The sequence below is a fragment of the Octopus bimaculoides genome, chromosome 24, assembly GCF_046866305.1.
Source record: "Octopus bimaculoides isolate indiv1 chromosome 24, ASM4686630v1, whole genome shotgun sequence".
Lineage (NCBI taxonomy): Eukaryota > Metazoa > Mollusca > Cephalopoda > Octopoda > Octopodidae > Octopus > Octopus bimaculoides.
This window is the reverse complement of record NC_142951.1, coordinates 1185310-1205050: the sequence shown is the minus strand read 5'-3', so window position 1 is coordinate 1205050 and position 19741 is coordinate 1185310. Positions and strand designations below refer to the sequence as shown.

The window sequence follows — 19741 nt, the reverse complement described above, 5'->3', positions numbered from 1 at the left end:
AATGCAGCATGGTAATGAGATGCGGGATTTGGATGCAGGAAACTTATGAAAGCTGCTCAGACAGATGTGTAATGCCAGTGTGTCTGGATATTATGGTCTGTATGAATTGAGAGAGAAATTGGGTATAAGGGGAATCAGATGTAGCTTGCAAGAGAGGAGACTGCACTGATATGAGAATGTGGTGTACATGGAGAATAACTGATGCGCTTTGAGTTAGTGCAACCCACAGAAGACTTAGGATGAAGAGGTGAACACTGTCCTAAAGGTGCTGCATCTCACAAAGATGGCAAAAGACTGCATTGATTGGTGATACATGGTGCAGCAGGAGACTCAACCATCCATCGTGAAACATGCATTGAAATTATAGAAGTGATAGAGGCCAGGATCCCTAAATGTGTGTGTTTGTATCTTGCCATCCTTTGCATCCCTGGCTTCTCATTTAACTACTTGTTGAGCACCATTCCACTTCCACCCCCCATCCCTTCACTTCCATCATCTCATCCCCCCCCCACCGTCTCTTATCTCCCAACCACTTATAAACATTGCTAACTATGGATGGCTCCCCTTCACTAGGCCTATGTATGAGAGACTGTACTAGTACATCATCCATCTTATCACTTACTTCAATCATCATTCCCTGTCAGTCTCCTACTGTCCTCTCCCCACAACTTATCTCCTACCTCAACACCCCATCCTTCCTCCCTTGCCAGCCGACCACCCACATATTTCTTCCTCTCAGTGACTCTCTAAATTCTTGCCACACACATTTTACATCTCTTTCACACTAAGTCCCTCCCACTCCCACCTTTGGCCCACATTCATCCTTATAATGTGTGATGGCCCTAAACCTAACACAACTCATCTCAGTTGTCTTTAACCCTTTTCTTACCATACTTCTTTGCCTTTGCTTTAATTAATTAATTTTGAAAATACTGAAGAATTTATTCACATAAATTTGTTGTTGTTAAGTTAGTGCTTGAAATGTAAGTTTAGATAGAATTTCAATGGAATGTTTTAATTTAGCTCATTTGAAAAGGAATTTATGCCATAGAGATGATTTCAAAAAGGTTGGTATCAAAAGAGTTAATTCTGACTCCCTCCCTTCTTATGAACCACTGGTGCTAACCATTTCCTTTTCTCTTGTCTCTCCCTTCCATACTCTCTCCACCACTAGTCTCTCACCATTATAAATTTGTTCTTCTTGGCATTTTGCCTAAAATCACAGCTGCCTCGCAATCCATAGCTGAGTAGTTTGTGGACAAGAAGAAACATATACAAACATACACACACACACACATATCAACGCAAAGAGCACCTTTCAGTTTCCCTCAATCAAATTCACCCACAAGGTTTTGGTCAGGCATGGCGCAGTAATAGAAGACACTTGAACAAGGTGCCATGCAATGGGAGGAGGATATTAGGAGGAAATGTTGTGGGGAAGAGATTAGACAGGGACAAATATTGTGTACAGGTAGGTTCGAGTCAGAGATCGGGAAGGGTGAAAAAACCCCAAAGACAGAAAGCAACACATGTATCATCATTTTGTATTTGCTTACAATGAGGCAGACTGGACAATTCAACAGGATCCAATAAGTCAGAAGAGCACATCACATTCTAGTGTCTCAGTTTTGACATAGTTTCAATGGTTAGATGCCTTTCCTAACACCAACCATTTTTCAGAGTGCACTAAGTGCAATCTTCATGGCCACCTCAACTGAGTGGGAGTAAAGTAGAGAGGGGTGTAGTTTTATGCTGAGTAATGAGTGGTTAAAGTATGGAAGAAGGGACAGGAGCAGGTTTGTTGTTGTGGAGGAGATACAGGGCTACTTTGCATTATATAAAGGTGGGTGAGAGTAAATGTGGTGGAGCTGGGAGGAGAGACCTTCAGGGCACAAAGGAAATTGAAGATCACAAAAGGTGGGTGGCTAAAGGTTGCAAGAGGGCCGTTGGTGAGAATGAAGTGAATGGTGAACAAGAGAAGAGGGGTTTCAATGGTGAAGATAAGTCAGGCGACCACAATCAGAATGAAGATGTCAAGAGAAGTGGTTCAGTGGGGAGGAAGTGATGACTGGCAGGACAAAAATAGTGAAATGCAGCAGAATAAACCAATAGAAAGGGGAGGGATGAAAGATAAGGAGTAGAAGTTTCAGGAGTGAGGTCAGGAGAGGGGGTGCTGAAGATAGGTTGAGAGTGGTTGATGGTAGACATGAGACAGTGTGGAGAATGAAGTATGGTTGACAATAGGAAATGGTTCAGGTGAGAGGGAGTGATGGCTGGCAGCACAGAAAGGGCAGTGAATGGTGGTGGGGATGCTAACAATGAAAGGTGGATATGAAAAGGAAGTAGTTCAAGAGAAAGGGAGAGATAACTGGTAGCAGAGAAAGGGATGAAGACAGACATAGTTCTGCTCTCATGTAATTGGAACAGAAGGATGCATTGGTGGGGGGGGGGGGGAGTGATGGAGGGATAACTGATAAGGAAGTGAGGGTGTGGAGAAGGCTTGACAAGGACAGATTGGGCAAGGGGCTCAGTTTGCTTCCAGAACCCCAGTTTTGCAGTGATGCTGAGGCCTCCTCTATGACTTCCACTGTGAAACTCAACAACCTGAGATCGACCTTCACTACACTGTCCCCATCTTTTTCTGGGTCTCCCTCTTCCACAAGTTCTACCCACCATAAGCAGTCAGTACTTCTGCATACAGACACCCTCATCCATATCAACATAGTTTTCTCTGCTGCACATAACATCTGATGCTTCTCATGCCCAGTTCTTCATGCACATCTGGTAAACCATGCTTACTTCATTTCTTTCTAGACTTCGAAAAACCTCTTCGTATTCAGAGCCAAAGTCTGACCACCATTGCAGTTTGTGCACAAGCATCATATCTATCTATATCTATATCTATCTTTTACTTGTTTCGGTTATCATTAGACTACGGCCATGCTGGGGCGCCTTGAAGAATTTTAGATGAATGAATCAACTCCAGTACTTTTTTTAAAGCCTGGTACTTATTCTATCAGTCTCTTTTGCCAAACCGCTAAGTTATGGAGATGTAAACACACCAACATCAGTTATCAAGCAATGGTGGTGGGGGGGCAAACACAAACAGATATTTATATATGTGTGTGTGTGTATGACAAGCTTCCTTCAGTTTCCCTCAAACAAATCCACTCACAAGGTTTTGTTTAGTTCAAGGCTAAAGTAGAAGACACTTGCCCAAGGTGCCATGCAGTGAGACTGAAACCAGAACCGTGTGGTTGGGAAGCAAGTTTCTTAGAACACAGTCATGCCTATCCATACCTTATCCTGTGATGCACTTGGACACATCGTCATTGATGTTTCCAGGAATCATTGTTTTGGGTCATTTAACAGCAGTTACCTTCACCCAGGCCACCCAACCAGGGTAGATCAAGCTCCAGCATGGCTGGAACTGGTGTCACGTAACAGGCACCTGTGCTGGTGGCATGTAAAAAGCACCCTTTGAACATTGGGCCTCACAAAAGTGATAAGTGAGTGGGATATGCCATGCTTGAGAAGACTCATCAAGCCAAGTGAAATCGTAGTTGTGGTCAATGTAGGTACCACATAACTGGCGCATAAAAGGCACCCATTACACTCTTGGAGTGGTTGGCGTTAGGAAGGGCATCCAGCCATAGAAACCATGCCAAATCAGATTGGAACCTGGTGCAGCTCTCCAGCTTACCAGTTCCAGTCAAACTGTCCAACCCATGCCAACATGGAAAGCAGACACTAAATGATGATGCCAGGGCTGGCATCTCCTGATCCACAATCATTATGAGGCGACCCTGCTACCTCCACAGCCGTCCTGATGGCTTTCTGCCTTGTGATGCTGAGGATGGTGTAGGCTCTGAAAAGGGACTGGCCTGCAAACTACTCTGTGTCCCACTTTGATAGGATCACATCTTGCTTGCTACTCATTGCTTTGGCTTAACTCCTCGAACTCAGCTTGGTTCATCTTCTTGCTCTCAAGCAAAAAAAAAATCTAACAGAACCACCTGCTTGGATGCTTCTGAGAGCAGCTCCATACCTGGCCTTACTGATGTTGAGGCGACATGAATTTCACACATCTTGAATGATATATATACAGACACACATATTCATAATATACATGATATAGACATATTAGACACACATATTTATGACACACACACACACACATATATATATATCTAGAGAGAGAGAGAGAGAGAGAGAATGCGATATTCCAAACATCGGTGTAGGGAAAAAGCAAAGTTCTTGAATGAAGTAAAAAAAAAATCAATAAGCCACGAACAAATGCATTTCTGTCTAAGGTAGGTCAGAATGAAGTGTTTCAATCAAAACTAGATAACAGTTTTCGTGACTTTCACTTTTGACGCCAAGCCCGGCCGCCCCTGCCACCCTTAAAAACCCGATGTCACCACTGCTGCCGCCGCCGCCTCCGCCGCCTCCGCCTCGTCGCTTACTTACCTGACCTCGCAACACATACTCTTACACTTCGAGAGAAGATCGTCTTTAAACTGTGCATCAAGCACAGTCTCTTGTGTATGCCTCTTCGTAAACTATTATATATACCAATACTATCAACAGTATAAGCAAATGGCTGGTTTGGAGGAAATATATAAGAAAACCAAGAACAAAAAAAAAATCCAGCTCGATGTTTTTACGTAATTTTGCAGATACACACACACGTATATATACACACACACACATACACAAAAGTACATTCATTATTAGATCGCTAGAATATATATAGTCCCCCGCGCTCAAAAACAAAACAAACAAAAATAAAACGCGCGCGCGCCCACACACACTATATACATATATAAATCTATACACATACAGACACAGGCATAAAATATAAATAATTTGCATATATTTACTATATTATACACACATACATGTCTATAAAATATAAGTTCGTTAAGTTTGATATATATATTCACTATATATATGTATATATATATATATATATATATATATATATATATATATGTATATATATGTATATATATATATATGTATGTATATATATGTAACCCAGATACGCATGTATTCATCCGTGTTAAGTTAGAAATAGCTATAGAATAGTTGAAGAATTCGAGATTGACAAATGGGGGAGTGTGTGTGTGTGTGTGAAAGAGAGAGAGAATGTGTGTGAGTATAGAACGGAGAAGGGGAGGGGGTATTTAAAAAAAAAGAAAAAAGACTACTTGGAATGGTGGCCGTGCAAAGTAACTTACCTGCCTGTCATCCAGTGATGTGATCTCTATTTGTAGATCGTGCAGCTGTTTCTTGTAGCTGGGATTCTGAAACAGAGCAAACATGACTTTTCACTCAGCAAGAATCCATCATCGACCGATCTTCGCTCGGCCCAACTCATTCCCATTCATTTTGGCAAAACACAAATAAAAATGGATACATAAAAATCACAAGACGAAAATTTTTCGAGAAAAATACAAAACAACAAAAAACCCCAAATAATGTTCGCTACATCATCAAGTGGACGCAAGAACTTTATTATTTCATATTTAAGTCTAGGGAGACGGAATCGGTTAAATTCTGTTATTTTATTTTTCTACAAGAAGGCAGAAAGCAGTAGGGTGTACTCCTCCATATTTCATACAACTCCTAGAGATCTTTTACCGAGTACTTTTAATTTCATCAAGGCACCCCCGCCTCTGCAGACAAACCGTCAAACTCAATACTATCATCGCATAAGTACAACACATTATAAGACAATCGCACAAAGGTAGGGGGAGGGCTTAATTAAAGCACACACACACACAAATCGTAATAGTAGCAACTCTACTACTGCCACTACTAATTACTAGTGATAGTATAATAATAATGATAATAATAATATATAGAAGCGTCAGCACACACTCACATACAGCTCATTATTAACTATATAAAACACACACACACACAGGTTTAAGTCATACAAATCTAAAACTAGAAACAGATTTTTAATTGTAGCAGTAACAGCATTATTACTAACAATAATAGTAATAATAATAATAACAATAATGCTAGAAGTGGCCAAATAATATTAGTATTTGTAGTAGTTGGTATAGTAGTCGTAGTGGTAGCCGTGGTATGGTAAATATGGCTGTCTTAAAAGTTTCGTTAACAAAAATCGATAAAATCTCACATTTAGTTTCAATAGTAGAGGGTGTTGCTGACTTCCATTTTACAAGTCTTCCCTTTCACACACACACACACTTTCTTTCTCTGTGTGTGCCAGCATCAGGACCGAACTACAGGGTTTTTTAAATGTGTGTCTGATGTGTGATGATAAATTATATTATTACCATTTTTCACACACTTCGACATAGCTTCACTAAAAACATTCGGAAAGAGAAAGAAACGGTAGGGGGGGGGGGAGGTTAGGGCACTACAACAACAACCACCACCACCACTACCATCATCATCATCATTCCAACAACAATCATAATGACAAATGATAACGCAACATCGAAATATCAATAACAGAATGGGGAGGAAAAAAACCCATCTTTATTACACAAGTCAGGTTTAGTAATATCAAACGAAACAGCATCACCATCATCATAGCAATTATCGTCATCATCTGCATTATAGTACAGGTACCGCCAACATCGTACACATTATTAACAAACTACACGCACCACCATCAACATGGCTTCTAGGAATATCAGAACCACCAACTAGCCAAATAATAATAATAATAATAAATGGGAACGTAGAATAAATAAGTTTACCTGAGGATCGAACTGCATCTTTCCGACCAGGATCTAGCAAGTGGCGGAGAAATAGACACAAAAATAAATATAAGATGTCACAGTATAAACACAGCAATTAAGTCATAGACTACGAATATAGAATCAATGGAAATAAAGAAATTTAATAAAAAAAAAATATATATATATATCGATTAACATCTTCAAAGTGATCGATAATGAACGGAGACAATTTCACAGTTTAGACATAACTTTATCGACACATCAATAAGTATATATCACATATGTCTATATACAAGTCATACACGTGTGTATAACCGTATATACATCATAATATATATATATATATATATATATATATATATATATATATATATACACACACGTGAGGGAATCTGTGTGTGGTCGGTTGATTTGCTAGAAAAAGCGGCCAAATCTCACTCGAATTAAAGACCACCGTTTTAAAAAAACGACCGGATGGTCATTGCTGGAACGCTTTTAATCGAAGGTCTGTTGTAATGTTAACGAAAGTATGTATACACACACATTATATAACCCTATAACTCGTGTATATATAACACACAAGTATGTATGTATGTATATAGCTATCTAAATATATATATATATATATATATATATATATATGTATTGATCGGTTGTTACAAATGTGACTCAAGGACTATCCATATATAATATATATATATATATACACACACACACATATATATAATATACACATACACTTTTATATATATATGTAATATATTTCTCTCTCTCTCTCTCTGTATATATATATATATATATATATATATATATATATATATATATATATATAGATTCATACATACATATGATAGAAATATATCCTAGATGTATGTAATAAATTTATATAAAACTAGTTATGTCGACTTGTAATTGAAGTCGACCTAACATTGGCTTAAGACTAAACTTGTAATTCTGTTTGAAGTGGCAACTACCTTTCGTCATGTTTTATCGGAACCAAACCAAAATTTCCACACAGTTGCAACAACGATTCACACAAGCATAACTTTACTACAAGAGCAAACCAAAACGAGAAAGGCTGTTCGTGGTCGCTCCACCTGGCAGAAATAGCAGCTGAATTCGCCTCAAATCACCACATTATCGTCTTAGATAACGGATACGATGGCTAGTGTAGTCTCAGAGCTGTAAAAATAGACGGTATGATCATGAGTGGAACGCTTTTGATCATAGCTCTATCAGCTCAAACCTGGCATGGGGTTAAAGAACAAATCACTCTTTCACACGATATTACATTATGTAGACATAGACGAAGATCTTTAAGTGACAAACACAAATAACTTAACTACTACTACTACTACATAAATGTATTCACAGAACTTTATTAACACAAAACAACATGGTAAATTTAAAGAACTCGAGCCAACGAAGCCTCTAATGCGTGGTGGGTGGCTGACTTGCTAGAAACACCAACCAAACATCCACTGCCGTCTTAGAAATTAGGGAAGGACGGATCGGATGAGGTAGTTCTAGATACATTATGCCTGAATACGGTTGGAACGTGTTTGATCACAGGCCTCGTCCATCAGGGCTGACCTGGGGCTAAAACAAACAACAATGAAAGAGCTCTTGTGCTCAACATGCTACACAATTCGTCAGCCAAGTCTCATATCCATACTCCACCGTCTTGAAAAAAAAAAATTTTTTTAATTAATCCTACTCGAATAGGTAAATAAATATATATAAATAATAGGACAGGATGGTCACGCCTGGACTACCTTTGCCGATAGATAGGTCTCTATTCGATCAAGGCAGATTCGGAGCTTTAAAAAAATACACTCATCAATATTTCTAACTAGTTAATACAACCAACTCTGTTCACACACACGTATATTGGAGGGGGGGGGGGCAAAAGAATGCTGGAAAATGTCTACAGCTGCCACTAACTAATATAATAAAAGACAAACTATTTTGTCAGCAATGAAGTAGAAAGAGAGAGAGAGAGTGAAGCCCGAGTTTACCCCCCCCCCCAATCAAACGAATATGGGGTAAGTTTTACTACTAACTACAAGGCAGTAGTAATAGTGGTAGTCGTAATAATAATAATAGCTAGAGGTAAGTTAATAAACGACCAGCCAAGTAACTTTAGTTTCGATCAGTCACCAACTGATACGACTAATGTGTGTGTATATAAATTATATATACACAGAGATTACAATATATATATATATACGTGTGTATACACATATATTGTATGAGTGTGTAGCACGATGTAAGATATTACAACACAACAATCTTCACCCTCACAACTGGCGCGGGCGCACGCTCACATAACTTTACTGATTAAACACACACACACACACATACATCTTTATGTATCTACATCAACACACACACACACACACACGCGACAATATAAATACACACACACATATATAGATATATATAAATGCACATACAGAACTATATTTTTTAATACAAACTCTTTCTCTCTATATATACATACATATATACACATTCCACTAATGCGACACAAATTTACTTATACACACATCTAACTATATATATATATATATATATATATTTATATAGTAAGAGATATACTCATTTAATGCGACACAACGCATTAACCTTTTATATATATATATATATATATATATATATACACACACACACACATATATATATATACATACACACACATATGTGTATGTATGTGTGTATATGTGTTATATAGTTATACAGTTAAACGCGATACACAACACACGTAGAATATATACATATACATGTATATATATATATATACATATATGTATATATACATACATAAATTAAAATTAGAGACAAATCAACGACATAATTATCAAAGGTTTTTCTTTCTTTCTTTTTTCCTGTTAAAAACACAAATAGCAGATCTGAAGTGATTTTATCCGTTTATTTAAAGAAAAAGGAACGAAGCGAAACATTGGTCGATGGAATTCCTGTGATGAAAGATCTTTAAGAATGATCTTGGAAGTTGGAACCAGGTGGAAAGGTAGGGAGAAGAAATTAGGGGGGAAAAACAAGAAATTAGGGAGAAACAACAACAACAATAATAACGAAGAAGACGATGACGAGGAGGAGGAGGACATGGAAGAAATGAAATAAGTTAATATTAGTTTGTTGTTCGATCGGCCTCGAAGAACAAGAAGAAGAAGAAGGAATGAGAAAGTAGAAGTTGTGATCAGAAGATGAGGATGATGGATAATTGATTTTGAAGAAAGAAGGGAGATGGATGAAAGGAAGAAAGAGAGAGAGAGAAAGGTAGAATGAAAGTGAGTTAGAGTTTGCTTTATGAAGTTTGTATACAACCTGATGGTTTTGTATGGCCGCCTTCAGTTCCGCCTGAATCTTATCCAGATCTTCCTTGGCCATCTTTAGGGTAAATAATAATAACAGCACAGGAGAAAATATAGGAAAAAAAACTTTTCGTTTTTTTTTGTGTGTGTGTGTGTTCACTTTAAAAAGTCTTTGTTTTGGATAAAATGGTTTGTAAAAAAAAAAAAAAAAAATTCGGTGTGGTTTTTGGTGGATTTTCTGTAGTTTTTGGCTGATCGTCTGCTGAGGAAAAAAACAACAAATAAAAATGTGTTGTTTTTTTTTTTAAACCCCCAAAAATGTTTCTTTTAACATTCGACGACTAGAAATAAAAACACTCCGCCGTCTCTGGCCGAATAACTTTCTTCCGCGCCTGTTGCAAAATATCCCGACTCGAACAAGTCGCTGGTGTCATTTCGACCAAACATCTCGACTGTTTGGACTGCTATTTCAAAAAAGAATCGACTGGAAATCGAAACGCAGCTGTAAGTCACACTTAAAACGACGACTACTTAGAAGAACTATATTCTCTCTCTCTCTCTCTCTCTTTCTCTCCGCATGTCTTCTTCATCCGATCACTTCCATGGTTCGGAGACCGGACAAAATACCCGGATGCAAAACATCGAGGTTTGTGCAGGACTACTTTTTCAACGCGTATTATGAAAAAAAAAATTGTGCTTTTTTTCTTTCCTATCAAGTTGAATAAAGATGTTTTTTTGGAAATTGTTTGAAAAAAAAAATCAAGTCTTTAAACAAGTGTTAAAGCTTATGTGTGTTTTGGTGTAAGTGAATAAAGAAAAAGCAAAGTGAGATAACCAAGATGGAAGAAGCTGATTCTCCCCCAACAAAACGGTGTTCTCACATAGCGCGGAGTAATTTGTTTTTTTTTTCTTTTTGAAAAAGAGGGAAAGAGAGAAGGAGTGTGTTAATGAAAGGGGGAGAGACGTAGAGAGAGAGAGAGAGTAAACCAGAGGGGTATGAAAGAAAGAGTAAAATTATTAGGAAGAGGGAAAGTGAAAGTGCGCAGCAGCAGCAATCGAGAAAGCTGAAGTGGGAGGAGGAGGAGGAGGAGTGAGTGCAACACGAGTTGTTATTTTCAATATGTCTGCTTCCTTAAAGCGAGAGAGGAACAATTCAAAAATGTCCTTGTTTAATGTATTGCCACATCAGATCGATTGTATTGTAGATATTCACTGAAAACTTTTATCAACTGTCTGTTTACTATTCGGTATGTCTAAACTAAATTTACTTTTTTTTTGCCATTGTAAGCATGTTTATTTTCAAAAACAAATCCATCCTTAACGGAAGAAATTTTGTTTATTAATTATTAATCTAAACCCTGCTCATTTATTTGTTTTTAAATGAATTTGTCATTAAATGAAGTAATGCATTTTAAAATGTACTCCAATAACAATAAGTATATAACAATCATAGCATAAGTTCCGAGGCCACAAACAGTTGGTTGTTAAGATGAGTTGATGCCATGTCCTCCATGTGGTTTTGGCCGGGTCCCATACTCCACATGTAAAAGTTTTCTGTGTTCACTTTGAAACGATCCAAGATAGACGTTGATTTATTTCAATCATGATCACTTTGTCCGAACAGCTATTGTTTATTTACAGTCTTCGTGCCATTTCTACTGAATGAAAGAAACACGACGTGTTTTAAGATTTTGATGTTTGTATTTGGTGCCCAAAAACTTAAGGATGGAGCGGAGCAACACCCGAGCAATTCATGAATAATTCACATAGATATACACATGACATTCTATACGCATCAATAGAAAACATTAAAGCTTCTCTATAATTAAAATTATTAATCTGGCCAGGTAAATGCTGTTGTTAATGATTTTCTTTTATATCTCTGCGTTTGTTTACGTTTGGTGTCCAGAAACTCAAAACCTTCATTTCCAAAATAAATGACACGTGACAACTTCGTTGTCGTATAGTTAACTATTTTTCATTATTAAATATGCCTGATTATTATTATTGAATTAAGATCTTCATGGGAAAAGCATATTTATTCCCCTAACCCGACGGACATTTCTCGTTATATTTGATGTTTCGCCAGTTGTAGAATATAATAAATTCTATAATTTTTTGTTCTCATCATCGTTGTCAGAGAACATTAGAACCTCTAATTTACAATTATATTCATATTTAGCTGTGAAATTGAAAAAAAAACTAATTTCACTGGGCCCAAAGCACATGAGACCTCCTATGCGGTCAGTGGACTCTTGCTAGAAAGAAATGATCAGATCACATTTGTCCGTCTAAAGAAAAAGAAGTGAATCGTCGAATAATGTTCTTGGTTATTGTAGCTAAAACATAAATAAAATAAAAGATGGGAAAGCTTTTGATGTTCGGACTGGTCGACATTGGGACTGATTTGGTGCTAAAAGCAGAAATATAACAGAAGTCTCCGAATCGTGTCTTGACTGACGATGTGGAACAGTATCTAAAATGATTTTTCGTTAAGTTTATTAACGACTAATATGATATATGTTTAATAAATGTTTTAAATGAAGCGGTTGTCAGCCGGCTTTCTGGTTTGAAAGCGAGCACGTGTCATTAAACGCTGTTGTTTAGTTCCGGTAACTTTGACTGGTGCTTGCTGAGGAAGAAAACGAAATATAATTTACATGCTGACACGTTCCACAAATGTTCTTATATTCTAGAATTGGATTGGTTTTTTTTTTCATAGTTTTTAAATGTCACCTTTCACGCTTTCATGAAGATTGGATCCTCTCATTCGCAACGCCTTCAACCAAAAAGTTTAAAGGAGCTTTGCAGTTGTCGACCTGCTAGAAATAACTGCCAAATCTCCTTCAGATCATATCCTTGTGTCTGTTTGTTGACGATGTTGTTATATATACATACACACACAAAAAAGACAAGGTGGTCACGCCTGGAGTACATTCGATCATAGGTCTGCACCACTAGGACAAATCTGGGGCTTGTATATTACAATAAACAGCTAATAAAACAAACCTGCTTCAAACCTAACTGTACAGACGCTGTTACCAGGAAATGTGGCTCAACTAGATCCAACGACGTAGTCTTCGGCAACAAGGAAATGAAGGAAGAGTCGGCTCTTGTGTATTTGAACTCAGAACGCAGAACGATTAGATTAATAGCTCCCAACATAATGCAGAGGTCGACTAAATCTACCTGGGGATACAGAACTACTAAGTCGATCTCTAATGGAATTTGAACTCAAAACGTAAAGGGACGTAACTAAAGATTGTAAACTAATTTGACAAACATCCCCGCCGCCCACATCCTTTCCTCTCGCTCATTTTATTATTTTTTTTATTTATCCATGGCTTGTAAAGGGCTCGAACTCACATTATGGCTAATAATCATTCAGTCCGGCGTTTTATCGTTTCTATAAACTCGATCACAAAGATCAAGACAATTTCTGAGCTGATGTGTGCCCCCACCCCGCCGCCGCTTTCACTTTCACTTGTCACAAATAAACAAGCAAGGATTTCGTTTGGCTGCGAGAGAATTATATTTATTTATGTGGGTTGGGTGTATTTTGGTTCTTAGTGGATCCTTGAGTTTAATAGATCTTCGCGTTTCTTGAGGGGTTTGTGTGTATGTGTTTGGAGTGTTGCAAAACAACATGAAAAGAGACAACTAAAAAAACAAATTCTTAAAAAGATCATTGAAGTAGATGTAACCATATTTGTGTATGTATGTATATAATATATATATATATATATATATATATATATATATATATATATATATATATAAACTACTTTTTGCAAACCATAGTATTAAGACAAGCAAGAATAATTTCTGCTGGGTGACAAAAGTTGAGCCATTAAGCTGCGGTACTTGATCGGTTTCATGTGTGTTCTATGGACTTCCACAGGATTCGAACTTGGAACATAAAGGGGCGTAACTAAATAACAACGAAGGATTTTCTGCGTGATGCCACTGTTTCTTTCAGTCTGTGGCAGTAAATGTAATTCCAACCTTAGCTCGAAGATCACAGAATTTCGAAGGAAGAATTTTGTAATCGACACAAGTTCTTTATTGGTGTTCTATTTTGGCCGGATTCAAATACAGAATGTAAAGGCTTCAGGATATTGCAATTTCGTGTTCCTGACAATGTTCTATAAACATCTCTAGATTGGGCCTTTCGGGAGAAGAGGGTTGTTGATTTTTTTGATTTTTTATATCCATTCTGTTTTATATTGGCTGTCGTAGTTAAAAGAAACTAATGGAAAGCAATTTATTCTGGAGTTTTACCATTCTTATTAAGTCTTTAAGTGTATATATTATTAATAAGTGACAAACGAAATGGCATTCTTCACCTTTAAACTTCCATTCCAAGGAATTTTGAGAAGTTTTCTAGCATGAATTATCTTTTCTTTAATTTTACTTTAAATCCTAGTGAAAAGTGGAAATTTGTCAATTTTGGGCGAGGAATGTTATTAATGTCTACCTTGTTTATCGCAATCGTTTTATGTATTCTTTGGTGAACCTCTGTAAAACACTGTATTCTGAAGTCCAGGTTCTGTCTGATTAGGGGATATTTCATTTAAAGCCTTACAATTCCTCATACATATCTGTTGTTTTGTGCTACAATTAGCAGAACCAATTAATTAGAATCAATAACTAGGTGAAGAGTTTATAAAAAAAAGACAAAAAAAAACATGCGTTTAGAAAATTTTTCAAATATTTTCACTCAACTTTTTTTTTCTTTGAATTATCGACAATTTTCCCTAGTCTTTACTAAATTCTCTTTCAGTTCTGTTGTTACGGGTAAAATAACTCTCAGATTTCCATGGGACCGTTTAAGTGGCTCATCTTGAAGATGTAACATAAAATTCCCTCGACCCGTTTAGTATCTTCGATTAACCTCAGTGAAAGAAAGGAATTTCTCATTGAAAAGGGAATTAATTGATTTTGCAAAATATTGGTCCTCGTATTTTGTGAACGCTTCAACTTTTAACAGTAATTTTATATACATATATATATACACACACACACAGCACACGCTTTATACTAATTTTTTATCGATCTTGAGGAAGATAAAAGACAGAAGTTTACTCTAATTGCATCTAAATTCGATGCAGAGGCACGAAGCTAAATGCAAAACCATTTAATCTGTCGCTAAACTGTTTTCAACCAAGTTCTTGCTCTATTCAACTCTATGTTGTTTTTCTGGGATTTATCTATTTTAATATCGTCAAACTGTTATATTTCAAGGTTATTTGCACGTTTGATGTTTAAACTAGATATATCAACTACTTTCCGTTTCATTTCATCTGATGAATAAAATAGACAAGTGGTTTGTTAACGATGTGGCTATTTTATGCTTGGTTGTAAAATATATACCAGTTTCTTTCGGATGCTTTGTGATAATAATAAATTTGTATTATGATGGTGTTATATAGGTGAGATTTAAAATTTTTACAGCATCATTATTAAATGCCGGCCTCGATTAATGAAGCTTATAAAATTTTCGAATTCGATAACATTTATATTTCTACGCTGCAACAGGTTTACACAATTCGATTCTTTTTGAATAATTAAAAATAGAAATTAAATTTAGCCGAATGTGAATGACATCAGAGGTGACTGACGTCTGGATGTTTTAATAGCAATATTATTTTGATGTATGCAATATTATAAACGTTTTTCCTCTTCCATCTTCTCTTCATCACGTTTTGAGCCCAAACGTAGCATGTTCAGCTGGTACATCGGTCCGGGGTCCTGCCTAAGAGTTGGGGTCACAACCCTTGTGATATTTGAGGGCCCCTACCGAGGTCCCCAAACAGTCTTGTTCTCACTATGTTAAATTTCTTTCGGAGACCCCTAGCTGTTGTTCATTGGGAACATAAAAACTAATAATTGTTTCAAATTTTGTCCCACGGTCAATAATTTTAGCGAGAGGGATACAGTCGATTACAACTGGTACTTACTTTTGACCTCGGTGGGATTTTAGCTTACAACAAAAACTCCGCTGAAAAGAAGAAAAAATGCTTTCTGAAATAAACATAAGGCTTGAAATTTGGGGTATAAAAGAACCTTCACTTGATTTTATTTGATCGAGCCCGAAAGGATGAAAGGCAAAAGCTGACGTTGGCGGGGATTGAACTCAGAACGTAAATTGCCGTAGCAAAAACCGCCTTAAAAAGATAATGCTGCCTTAAACCTCAAAAAGATTTATTAATCAGTGCCGGCACATTTATACATATACTCACATACTAGTGATTATATATATAAATATATATATATATATACATACAGGGATCTTTTCGATGAGAAGGTCATGGGGCTATGTGAGCTGTCCCTGTAATTGTTCTTTTAAGTTTGTGACAAAATCTAAAAGCATGTATTGTATATTGTCAAACATTGCCGTAGACATTGGAGGGAAAAGTCACACACACAAGAAAAATGATTGCAGTTAGAGAAATTATGTAAATTAGGACATTTAAAAATAACACTGAAAGTATGTTTTCGTAGAAAATAGAAAGTGTAAACGTAAATTTTTATTATTTTCCTTTCTATATTCAATTTGTACATTTTTATGGAGCTCAACATAAACCGTCTTTCTTTTTTTCTGGTTGGCTTCGATATAACAATTACTGAGTAAAATTGACATTCTAAGAGCAATTGAAACATCGTCAGAATCTTCTTTTTTTTTTAAAGTAACTTAGTTAAGTAAATTTCATGGGATTATATTTGAAGATTGGATATCGCTTCATGGGATCATATTTAAAACTAGATTTTGCTGCTAGTATACATAACGTGTTTGTTTGTATGTATAAACATTACTATATTATATATCGACTGACAGTATTTGGTGTCCGGTTGTAATCATGATTGAAAGGCGCCAATTTTGACTGACTTCACCCTGTCTGCCTCCATTCATTCTCTTTCTCTCGTTTTCATGTGCCTTTCTATCGCATGCCTTCACATAATTTAACATACCTGTCTTCATACATATATATATATATATATATATATATATATATATACACACACACACACACACACACACTATACGTTATCTTTCCGTTCTCGGGACGATTATATTTTATCAGATAAGTAAGTCGTTCAAATTCCATTGTTTTACTGTATATTATTTTCCTCTTTTCTGACAATTATCTTTATTATTATTCTGCTAGATCTCACTGTATTTTTAGATTATTTTCTCCTGTATGACTGTCTCTATTCCCCCCCCCCCCACCCGACATCTTCCAACGCTTGTTAAAGTTTTAAATCAGTCATGTGCCCGATGTAAATCACATAAATCTAAGTTTATTTCTTTTTTATACACTCACTGCCAGGTAGGGGGGAAAAAGCAATTAGTAATACGAAATACTAGTATCGCGTCTGAAACCTAAATTATGATTACACTCTTAATAAATTTAGTAAGGTAACTAACCTGAAATTAGATTATGAAGATGTCTCATTTTTTAAAATTGCTCTGATGTTTGTTTTTTGTGTTTTATTCTATTTCCTTTTGTTGGACACGATTCATTTCAAAACTTTTGCTTGACTCGATTTATAAGTAGTGACCCGTGTGTATATATATATATATATATATATATATATATATATATATATATATTAATAAATTATAGGGTGGCAAAGAAAATTTCAGAAATTTTATTTACCACCAGTGGTCCAGCGAGAGTAAAAACAGTCAATAGACTATGTATTATTCTATCACAGAATCTGTCTCCTCATAAATTTCAGGAAAATGGGTATTTTTTAATGAAACTTTGTACAAGTCCCCATCAAGTGATGTAGCTTACGATTACATCGGAATTTAGTGTAAAAAAAACAAACAAATTAGTAGACGTACACACGTCTACACTGATACACACAATTGTTTCAAAATTTGGCGATATATATGTGTATGTGTGCTCGTTTAGCAGTTTATTATTTTTTACATTAAATTTCGATATAATCGTAATTTACGTCATCGGGAAGGTATTTGTAGAAAATTTCGATCCAAAATAGCCATTTTTCTGACAGTTATGAAGAAATAAAGTCGGGTGCGGGTCATATTGGTGTGTGCACGTCGGCATAACTACAGTTTGGTGCCCCCCCCCCCCTTTATGAAAATTAATGACGTTATGTATTCATTTGTGAAACGTTTTTTTTTTTCTTTTAATGGAATTTTGTAGAGAGGATTTTAAAAAACGGTGTTCTTGAAGAATAACTTATAGGAAATCGCAATTTCTTTTTAAGAATCGTAGATTATAATTCTGCAAAAGCTAAAAGAAAGTATCGTGGGGGAAGAGCTGTTTGTTGTCCCCCACCTTTTCTGTAATGTTTCAATTTTGAATTTTTTCGAACTTTTTTTTTTTTCAATTAATATTTTTAAAAAGTTATATTTTTGAAGATTCAGAACCCCGGATATTTAAAATATAAACCTGAAATTTTTTTTCATAACGAAAAACTAAAACCCCAAAACTTAGAGTGGAGGAAGGGTCCAGATTCGTAATTTATAATGCACAATCGAAGAAATTAAGGCTTTAATTTTTTTCTTTACTCGATAATTTCCGACGCTGTTCAGTAGGAACGCCATAAACAAAAATACTTTTGGACTAGTTTCGGATCATTCTTCCCACCACCAACTTCTAGAAGTTTAATGTTTTCGTTTTTTTTTAAGGATTTTGTTTCAAATCTCAGTGTTCGCTCTTTCTGTGGCCGTAGTTTTTAAGTGGCTTCACGCCTTGTCTGGGACTCTACTAGAAGGGGGGAAAATATCCATTTTAAAGGAGTTATGAAGAAATAAAGTCAGCAGTGAGAGAATTATCAAAAACTCTTTCAAACAAAAAAAGAAAATGAAATATTACCAGTATAATTGTAATCTACACCCTCAAAAATGTATCCCTGCAAAGTTTCTTTGAAAAGTATGAATTCGTGGTTGAGTCCCTAAACTGTACTTATGCCTTTATTAATGACTATTTGGCTGATAGACTTTTACTCTCCGTACTCTTTTAATTATTACTTTAAAGGAGTACAGGGCTGTTATCACTAGAGGAAATTTAAATAAGTTTAAAGTCTGCTGATGGTGTCTGCATCTTTTCGACATGCTTAGGAACCATTAAACATGTTCAGAATAAAGATAATTAAAAAGTTCAGCATCACTTCAAAGCCACAACCACTGTTATTCGGTTTATCGATTTCCTGCTCTATTCCTATTTTTAAATAGTTTATTAATCCATCGGTCCTATAACTTATTTGCTAACAGTTAAGAATGGCTTCCAAATTTTAGAACAAGGCTAACAATTTCGGTGACGGTAAGGTAAATCGATTACATCGACTCTGGAAAGATGAATGGCAAAGTCGAACTCAGAACGTAAAGACGGACGGAATGTTCGGTAGCATTTCGTCCGGCGTGCTAACGTTTTCTGCTAGCTCGCCACCTTGTAACGGAAATATTAAAGTCCCGTACTATTTTTTTAGGTGCCTTTATGCTTTGGGTTCGAATCGCGCCGGTTTAAATTTCATCTTTTGTCCCTCCACTGTCAATAATATAAATAGCAGTCTGTTCTCATTGCAAAGTTATCTGTCTCCAGCAAAATAAGAAACCCCAAGCATTTTGTGTTCTTCAGCGATCTTAGAGTATAACATTTTCAGTTTGGCAAACTTTTACTTTCGTTTTAGTTTACCAAACATAAT

General features: G+C 36.1%; 2 protein-coding genes across 10 annotated transcripts in view; one reads left to right on the top strand and one right to left on the bottom strand.

Moving 5' to 3' along the window:
- LOC106876048 (PHD finger protein 21B) overlaps positions 1-10983 on the bottom strand; it is a 49309-nt gene extending 38326 nt beyond the window's left edge. The window contains exons 1-3 of one of the 3 annotated variants that reach the window (XM_014924441.3): positions 10074-10983; positions 6744-6776; positions 5244-5309 (exon numbers count right to left, since the gene is read on the bottom strand). In XM_014924441.3, the coding sequence (XP_014779927.1) occupies positions 5244-5309; positions 6744-6776; positions 10074-10136 (162 nt within the window). In that variant the 5' untranslated portion in view covers positions 10137-10983. The remainder of the gene's footprint in view (positions 1-5243; positions 5310-6743; positions 6777-10073) is intronic. The other 2 variants (XM_014924442.3, XM_052976781.2) reach the window with 2 other exon arrangements.
- A 169-nt stretch (positions 10984-11152) lies between these two features.
- Positions 11153-19741, top strand: part of LOC106876049 (nuclear pore complex protein Nup50) — a 72285-nt gene continuing 63696 nt past the window's right edge. For 4 of the 7 annotated variants that reach the window (XM_014924446.3, XM_014924444.3, XM_089340999.1 and 1 more), the window contains exon 1: positions 11153-11307. The gene's annotated coding sequence lies outside the window, so the exon portion shown is untranslated. Of the gene's footprint in view, positions 11308-16741; positions 16860-17101; positions 17150-19741 lie in introns of those variants that run through there. The other 3 variants (XM_089341000.1, XM_052976783.2, XM_014924445.3) reach the window with 3 other exon arrangements.